Source organism: Plutella xylostella, chromosome 16, assembly GCF_932276165.1.
Source record: "Plutella xylostella chromosome 16, ilPluXylo3.1, whole genome shotgun sequence".
Lineage (NCBI taxonomy): Eukaryota > Metazoa > Arthropoda > Insecta > Lepidoptera > Plutellidae > Plutella > Plutella xylostella.
Genome location: NC_063996.1, coordinates 2,161,485 through 2,170,327, shown reverse-complemented (window position 1 = coordinate 2,170,327; position 8,843 = coordinate 2,161,485). Strand labels below are relative to the sequence as shown.

Genomic DNA, 8,843 nt, shown 5'->3' with positions numbered 1-8,843 from the left:
TTGCGTCATTTTATTATAAGCTTGAAACGTATGGTCACGTTTTTGTGGTGCGTATTCTAACATAATTTAAATTTTATTTATAGATAAAAATTTGAAATTGATTTCATCTCATAGGTACCTGCCTAACAATTTTTGGTGCTTGTTTATAGTGAACTATTCTTAAATGTATAGTTTAAATAAAAGTTCAAACTTAAAAAAACAGAGTATTTTATTTGAGCATTTTGTTTCACTTAACATCTTTGTCTTATGAGTAATAAAAAACTATAGGAAATAACATTTCAAAATTCATTGAAAATACAACATTAAGCAATAGCAATAGACGCCTAGACTTAAAACAAGACTCAAAGACACTATGAAAAGCAATCCTACTTGAAATACACTGGAACTTGTAATTCTTATATTTACAATTGAGCTAAAAATTCAGGCTCTGAAGAGAGATCAAATTAAAGTAGACATTAAATTATTTTGGAAATATCAACAACATTCAATATTTAACATAGTCAACTGCCTTTACTAAGCCGTGTAGGTCCAATAAAAAGCGAAGCATTGCGACCCTTTTCCTAACCTCCCCACGCGACATCAAACCATCCTTTTCAAGTAACATCACTCAAAAATTGACAGTTCGAAACCGTAGACAGAGACAGCTATAGAAACCGGGTTGGTCTTCAAAACATTTTCCAAAACAATTGAACGTCTACCAGCTACGCGTGCCAGCCAGCGTAAGTTGGTCTAGTCGATGACTAGCTGACGGAAGGATCCGTCGATGCCGAAGAGCTCATCGTAGTTGGTGGGCTTGCCGGGCCGGAGGGTCTCGTTGGCCTTCACGTCGGCCTGCTCGGCGAACCAGGGGGTGTACTCGTCCAGCTTCTTGACCCACGCGTCTGTAGAAGGAAAATAGAGTTAGATGAAATCGAGTCACACATAGAAACTTCACCCAGAAGCCTATGCGGCTCTGGACGCCCTTCAGCATCTCTACCGTTGAACGAATAATCGTAAGTCAAGTAGACGGAAATGCTTTAATTTTAATGGCTCAATGTAGATGACTAAGGACCCTGTGTTATGATGCTTCTTGACCATTGTCCAGAACACTTTATTAGCTGATTCAAGAGCTACATGATCAGAAAATACACACATCAGTCTCGTCAGACCCATCCTCTAGTCAAGATTAATATTATACTGTGGTACGTACTGTGAAGGTCATTCATGGGCCCCGCGTTGCCGCCGTACTCGGCTGGCAGCATCTCCTTGGGCACGTGTTTGTAGAGCTCATTCACGTCACTGTGGAGGAAAATCTGAAAAGAGACAATTAAAACATAGATTATTACATATTGTGGTTAACGCATCACGTCTACACTGCTGGGGCATGGGTATCCTTCCAATTAAGCAAGGGTTTTAGGCCTAGACCACCACGCTGGCCTAGTGCAGGTTGGTGCATGGATATTGTGTTATACCTCTTAAATGATGTAAGCTGAAGTGGCAGTGGGATGGCTATATGACCTGTCGGGTAAATGAGTTCTCGAATGGAGACTACGAACAGGCAAGCTAGCCCTCTGTCTCAAATTGACCGTTTACACGATGGCAATCTGGATAGGTCACTAGTGACTAAAGCCTTTGTAGTTTGTTTTAACTATTTGGAACTATTTGAGCCTAGCCGCAAAATCAACACTTGAATTTTTTTTTTTTTATTGCATCTGAGCTGTCTTGTCATACGTAAGAAGTTACAAAATTCTTTCTTACCCTCTCCTTGATCTTGTCCTTAATGAAAGGCTTGACGAAGTTGACGATCTTGTCGACGAGCGGGGAGATGTTGATGACGTGCACCTGCTTCAGCTTCACCGGGTAGGCTTCCTGGAATATACACGATACGGTTAACATGTGGTGGGTAAAGAGGGGGTGGGGAAACTGTATGAGATCAAAGGGCATAGAAGAAGGAAGATTTTGAGGTGGAAAGTGGTTACTTAGAAGAAAAATAAAACTGCCTACCCCGCAAGGGAGTACATTAGTACAAGGTGTGAATTTTTTTTAAATAAAATTTTGTGATCATGACATAATCCTCTGGATGTTATGATTTAAATGAAGAGTTTTGTTTAATCAGATTTTGTCGAGCATCGGCTAGAAGCTGTCTTCCTTTATGCATTCAACTGTCAGCCTTGAGCCTTCCGCTACATGGGTTTGATATCGACGTGGATAAACTCGTATACTGCGCCACCAATCACAGCGTCGTATTCATGGCCAATCGCGATATAGTAAAGTTCATCTACATCGATAACGGACCCGTGTAGCGGCAGCTTGTGTAATAACAAACTCCTCAACCCTCACCTGCACACAGACTAAGAACTTCTTGACCAGCGTGGGCGTGAACTTGGCGAAGTGCGTGGGGGTGGCCACGGAGGCGTCCAGGATGTAGATGTCTCCCGCCACGCCCTCCTTCTCCTCGTTCAGCCTCACGTCGCCCAGCATCAGCGCCAGCTTGAAGGCGTCCGCCACGTTGGGGGTTTGGGCGTCTTTGTCCAGACCTGTGGTTGGAGGTTCGGTTAGTATCTGGGTGTTTGCTTATGAGTAGGACTTAGACTCTTAGAGTATTGCACGTCTTTGTTCGATTCGATTCGATTGAGTTAAGATTTATGTTTCTGGTTATATTCCATGAATGGGTACCTACGAAGAATTGATAAATAATCACTGTGGTATAGAATAGACAGATTCTTGGGAGGAGATTATGAAAATGTAAACGTAGCGTAAGATAATAATTATATCATCCAGACCGCTGGACTCTGGACTGATGTCATTTTAGTATGCTCTTACCTCTCATGAGGATGACTCGACGACCATCAGGGGTCAGACCGGGTAGGGGCGGCATTTGACTGTAAGAAACAGGAATTCGGATAAGATATAAATAATTAGGATAAGATAATAATTGTGGCGCTATTTCGAGATTGACAAAGATAACTGGGAGTCCCTGGCAATGGACAGACTAGTATGGAGACAACTGCTGCATCAGGGCAAATCGAAACACGATGGGAAATGGTTGGAAAATTTAATAACCAAGAGGCTTAACCAACATCTAGAAGCCAACCGACTGGACCGATGTGGCAAGCAGTTTTAGGCCCGTATAGGTATGTTCAGTCACAAGAGAAAATGTGGCTCTCAAAACCCACAGCCACTGTAACAATCATCTGTCAAGATGAAGTGACCAATGATTATGACTTGAGAGAGGCGTTTTCAGTCATGGAAGATTAGTGCTGATAGTAATAATGTACGTACACCATGTTCAAGATCTCCTGCAGCTCGGGGCGGTTGACGTCGCGGTCGGTGAAGAACTCAGGGACGGCCGCGCGCATCGTGAAGTACATGTCCAGCTTACGCTTGGTCTTCTCCAGGGAGAACTTGCAGCCTCGGAGGAAGGTCATCAGGCGCTGGTCATCTGTTGAAAAGAATTAGGATGTTTATGAATACCGTAGGGATGTTTTTGCATTGAAGGTAAGTATAGGTGTGATATAATGTGGATGATGTTGAGGCTATGATGTGTTGGTTGTTGGATAATGTAATGAATTAAGGGGGCATTAGACTATATTATGTATGTAAATAAAAATGAGCAGTAGAAGATTTATCTAAGAAAAAAAGTTTGCAGGATGCTCAAGTAAATTAGTCGTGAGTGTCAGCTCCTTTACGTGTCTCTTTTCCATTAACTACTGCTATTCCACCCAACATAATACACAAAATCAAAACATACGTAAGTAACTACAGGGTTCTTTAACTTTTTCTCTTCAGCAATATTATTAACTTTTAGGACGGCTCTATCTCTTTCTCCCCTAACTTCTTCCAGCTATCCCTATCTCTATTCAGCTATACTAACCCCACTCATCAGGTAGATGCGGCTCCTTCTTCAGCCACTCCTTGATGTGGGCTAAGTCGGCCTCCTTGGTGTCGGCCTTCTCGTTCAGCTCCTCCCGGATCTTCTGCCACATCTCGCCGGCCGGCTGCTCCAGCGTCATCCTGGGTCGGGCTTCTGGCTCTGCGGAGGGTGGAGAAGAGGGGGTTTTAGAATTGGGTATGTGGAATAGTTGGCCTTGGATATGGGGCTAGAGGTGGTTTTAGAATGGGTAAGTGGAATAGGTTGGCCTTGGGTATGGGACAACTTTTGCTTGCTGATAATGAAATGATTGACGGTGTTTCCAGCAGCTGTGCGCTTAAACGCATCGAGATACTTAGGGCCGGTTTTACGATTCATAGTGAACGCAACTATTGGTTAAAAAAGAATAAAATGTATATTATGTATTCTTCACACGTGACAGGACAAAATCAAAAATAAACCATGAAAGATAAATGATTTCTATAGTTAGGTAATAATAATTTATTTGGAAAATTATTTAGTCTCTGGCTCTAGTTACTACAATACATAATGTATTCATACATCTGCCAGCTACATCATCAGGGCAGGTCATGTTTTTACATAATTACTGTTCGAACTTTGACTCTATTGGTGCTTAGACAATTGTTTTGTTATGGTTGAGACATGTACACACTGATTGAATCTTTACTAAATACAATAACATAAACAAAGTACAAAAACATGCCACGCCTCTTGTTGAAAAAATATAGTAATAATGATGACTTAGGTATATTGTGCTAGGGATAAATGTGTTATTGAAATGATATTATTTTCGTAGGTACAAAGCAATGCTTAGTGCAGAGAGCCTACGTTACAACCGTAAGTACATTGTACAAATAGATTTTTATGCACAGGTAAGTACTTTATGATTGTATGCATTTAGTTATTTCCGCCAACCAAGTTATCTTACCTAACTTAAAACAACTTAAAACCGTAACTCTATAAATTTTAATTACGAATAATGAGTCTAAAAAAATTAAATGAAAACGCCAAATTAAATCAGTTTTATTAGAGCACAAGCATGCAGTAAGCTGGAAGGCAGTCTCCGTGACCACAGACAGCTCACGATAAAACGGTGAAAGTTGAGATAAAAAAACGCATTATCTCTTTTTTTAACACGAAAATAGTTCTGCATTATAAACATCATTTGCAGCCATTCCATTTTCAAACTATAACGGCGCGTCAACCAATTTATTTTTGGTATAGTGCTACTTACTTTGTACGTGACTTCTTTTTTTTAAATTTAACGGAACTCCTTCCTTTCAATGTCATGAACAATAACTATTTCAAATGAAACCTTAGGTACTTAGTTTTTATTTTATTTTTATGAAAGCAATACACATCACCAAAGTGGCATCTATTCATAAATAGAACGTAGGTAGCTATCGAAAGCTGTAAATAATATTGAAAATTTAGTTTTGTAGTCGTTTAATAGTTTTGTTCTGTGGTTAAGGTCATTAGATTGATGATTAGAACATTATAACGTAGTGCAATACGGTGATTAAGCATTTCGGAATACATTACCAGTTTCACATAGCCCAAGAGCTGTGGAAATGGATTTCCACACTGCAATCACATGTATGAATCAGCACAACCTATTACTATTACATATAAGCATTGGAATTTATACCCTATGTCTTTGAGAGTAATAACGATTAGTGTGGTGGCGTTTATTTTTATATGTACGAGTATTGGTGTCGTAGTTTTAGTGAATTTTGAAGTTCCTAAGATAATACGTAAGTAACACAAACGTAAAACAAAGTATTAAGATACACAATTACAAATATATAAATAAAATAAAATAAAATAAAAGAGGACCATGATCAAGTAAGTTGAAATAGGTACCTACGAAGGGGCACCCTTTTTCCTAAGAAATATAATAACATAAAATATTCATAGCTCATATTCATAATGATTTTAAAGATGTTACTTATTTATGATACCGGTTTTATAACTTGTTCTAATACATAGGATAGTTATTTTTGCCTTTTCTAGCGTAGATTTTAATTTTACAGACATAGAAATACTTATGGTATAATTTTTCATAAATATCAATTGCCTTCAAGACAGGTTAAAAAGCATTATGTTTTCCTTAATATATGAACATGAACGTTGCATATTATAACAGTAACCCTTAAATACGATCCCTATAAAGGTAACAATGATGTCACTTCAAAGGTACATTGACGTTACAGCCTATTGTAGTCATCAAAAAAGGATAAGTTAATGAACTATTGGGCACTAACACTGAATTTTAATTACTTTTCTGCATAAAGAAGTTACGACCTGTACATACCTATGTATACGATTGTAGAGGTCTACGTTTTTATTGTCCAATGAATTTATAAGTTAGAACAGCGCCATCTTGAGAAATATCGCTAAATTATTTAGTCATGAATCAATGGATTTATGTTTGAAAACGGAAATAGATTTTCTTCTTAGCGTAGCGGGTTTGTCGTTTGAAAATAGATGTACCTAACATCGTTGCTTGATGCTTAATTGCTACTGTTTACCTACAATTTGTTTAAAAACCGTAACTTTTCTTTTAAATAACTTATAATAATGTATGTAAGTATAGCAAGACAAATAATTAAGTATATCCCTTACCCACAAACTATACTTTTGATGGTTCACTTGTGGAGAAAGGCGAAGTAGGTACCTTCACTCAGTTACAGTTTTAAATTAGATCAAAACTACAGGCTTTTATTTATCCGTTCTAATAATGGCAACAATTTCTTTCACCAAATTATAGCGTAGGCACAACACTCTGTGGAGAAGAAATGTAATTTTATCGTTAATGTATGCCTTGGGCTTTCAAATGCCTCTTGTAGAGATAATAATAGACGCAATGTTAGGCTTATGGCGCTACAATGCAGTGTTAGGGTCGTATCTACACCGTCTAACGTATAGAGAAAAATAACTTATGAACACATATTGCGGGTTGCTTTATAGCTCTAAATTTTATACTACCCAGATAGATTGATGATGACATTGTTTATTTATTTATTTTTATTTTGTTTTAAATATAGTTAAATAGAATTGAACCGATATAAATTAATATACTCTATGAATTATACTAATTAATTTTAATTGTGATTTATTGTGATGTAATTTCTATTTTAATTTATTGATTTATTGTGATCTAATTTTAATTTTTGATTATAATTTTATTTTTCATTTGATTGACATTGCATGTACTATGGATCTTGTTATCTGAAAATAAATGTATTATTATTATTATAGATACACTCACGAGCAATGAAAAAGTTCCAGTTACATAGTTAGCATCAAATTATTCCTAGTCGAACAGGGCGCGCTTATAGAAAACATACATAGGTAAGGGGCGCTTCTATGTCACCGCCGCCGCCGCCGCGACGCTGCCTCGACTCTCGTGCAACTCTGTTAGTGTAAACCCGGCTTTACCCACACAGATACAATGATCATGGGATCGCTACGGACGTATGACCACACGATCGGTTTTGCCGCATTCTTGTTAGGAGATATGCATTTTATTGCAATGAGATTTGTATTGCAATACCCAACTTGCAATACAAATCTCATTGCAATAAAATGCATATCACCTCTCAATAAATAATTTCTCTGAATCTTCAACTGAAATGGTTTGTAAGTACCTACGTCATTTTTATTCCGGTATTTTTATAAAAAAACATTATTGTATTACTAAATTTAAACATGATTTTAAAGAACGTTAGACACGATTTTTGACAGGTAAAGGCATAGATAGGTATTTAAAATCAGTTTTACACCAGTCTAAATTATGCTTTTGTGGTAACACTAAGATTTATAAACATTTAATTTCTTCCGTTTTTAAACGTTGCAAACTTAGGTATAATTGAAAACATAGATAACAAATAGACAAAGATAACGATATACTTCTCAAATAGCTATGATCTAAAATTGTGTATGAAATCTTTAGGAATGCCGACAGCGGTAGCATGATTGTGGATCGCGTGATATAAAAAATAAATGGCTTTCTCATTTCGTTACATTTTGTTTTGTTGCATTGCAGCTCAATAATTGATTTGAAGTGTACTGTTATACAGTTTTTATGTTTATTAATGCAAAGTTATATGTATGTGTGTATCTATACCTATGTATGTAGGTATATGATAAATTATTTAGATTTCTGAGTTTGTACAAAGAAAGTAATGACTTCAAATGTAGTCTGGTTTTTAAAGCAGTTTTCATTTAATAAATATGTAATTTTCTGGTTCCAGTATAAGTCTCATTTCACCAAAATCTGACGACAGGATTTAACCAGTAATAAACAAAGAAGGTACATAGTTATTTAACCATCTACCGAGCTGAATTTTCATTTCAGCTTTCTTTTAAATAATCTAAAGTACATGTCATTTTACATTAAACCGATCCTGAAACCATAAGCACAGCATTAATTTTTGTTTGAACTTTCACCACTTTAAAACAAAACATTCCCTAAAAAGCACTGCACCCATTTCACACACAAGCACTTCCTGAAGCCGAAATTCAAAAAAGGAATCCAAATAATAATCACCTTTAAAATGAAAAATCAATTCACACGCCAATTGCTCGCGGACGACCACACTGGCACTTAAACGGAACGTGATGAAAAATAAAAAGGAAAGAGAAAATTTGAAAAAGGAACGATTTTGAATTTAGCCGCGCGTTCGGTCGCGCTCGCTGGAATGGCGGCCACTGCCCGCGCTCGCCCCTTTTATGATTTCGTCACGGAGCGTGAACAGGCATCGCCTAGTTGCATTTTAGGCACTTTTGGGGATGACACACAAACAGTTAGCCCGCCATTGGACGGAAATGGTCAGATTTGGCAGTGAAACTACGTACCTATAGTGCTAGAGAGATTTTCCGAAATGTATTTTTTCAGGAAACAGCTAAAGGGGTTTATTTTCAGTTAATATAATATTATATGTAGGAAATCATGTAAACGGATGAAGAA

General features: G+C 37.3%; 1 protein-coding gene across 1 annotated transcript; it reads right to left on the bottom strand.

The window, feature by feature from the left end:
- Positions 1 to 193: 193 nt before the first annotated feature.
- On the bottom strand, positions 194 to 8,586 carry LOC105380478 (alpha-tocopherol transfer protein-like). Its single transcript, XM_038118632.2, has 8 exons — positions 8,424 to 8,586; positions 3,854 to 4,012; positions 3,262 to 3,421; positions 2,803 to 2,861; positions 2,320 to 2,516; positions 1,738 to 1,848; positions 1,190 to 1,292; positions 194 to 881 (listed from the first exon to the last, which is right to left on the bottom strand). Exons 2-8 carry the CDS (start codon positions 3,990 to 3,992, stop codon positions 730 to 732), a joined length of 921 nt encoding a protein of 306 aa, XP_037974560.1. The 5' UTR covers positions 3,993 to 4,012; positions 8,424 to 8,586; the 3' UTR covers positions 194 to 729.
- Between the last annotated feature and the right edge of the window lie 257 nt (positions 8,587 to 8,843).

Bases quoted from the DNA above. Each gene is read 5' to 3' on its own strand.
- LOC105380478 (XM_038118632.2), bottom strand. From the start codon at position 3,992: ATGACGCTGGAGCAGCCGGCCGGCGAGATGTGGCAGAAGATCCGGGAG. The intron at 3,422-3,853 runs GTTAGTATAGCT...TCTTTTCAACAG, and splicing joins GCATCTACCTGATGAGTGGG to ATGACCAGCGCCTGATGACC. The intron at 1,293-1,737 runs GTAAGAAAGAAT...GTCTCTTTTCAG, and splicing joins AGGACAAGATCAAGGAGAGG to ATTTTCCTCCACAGTGACGT.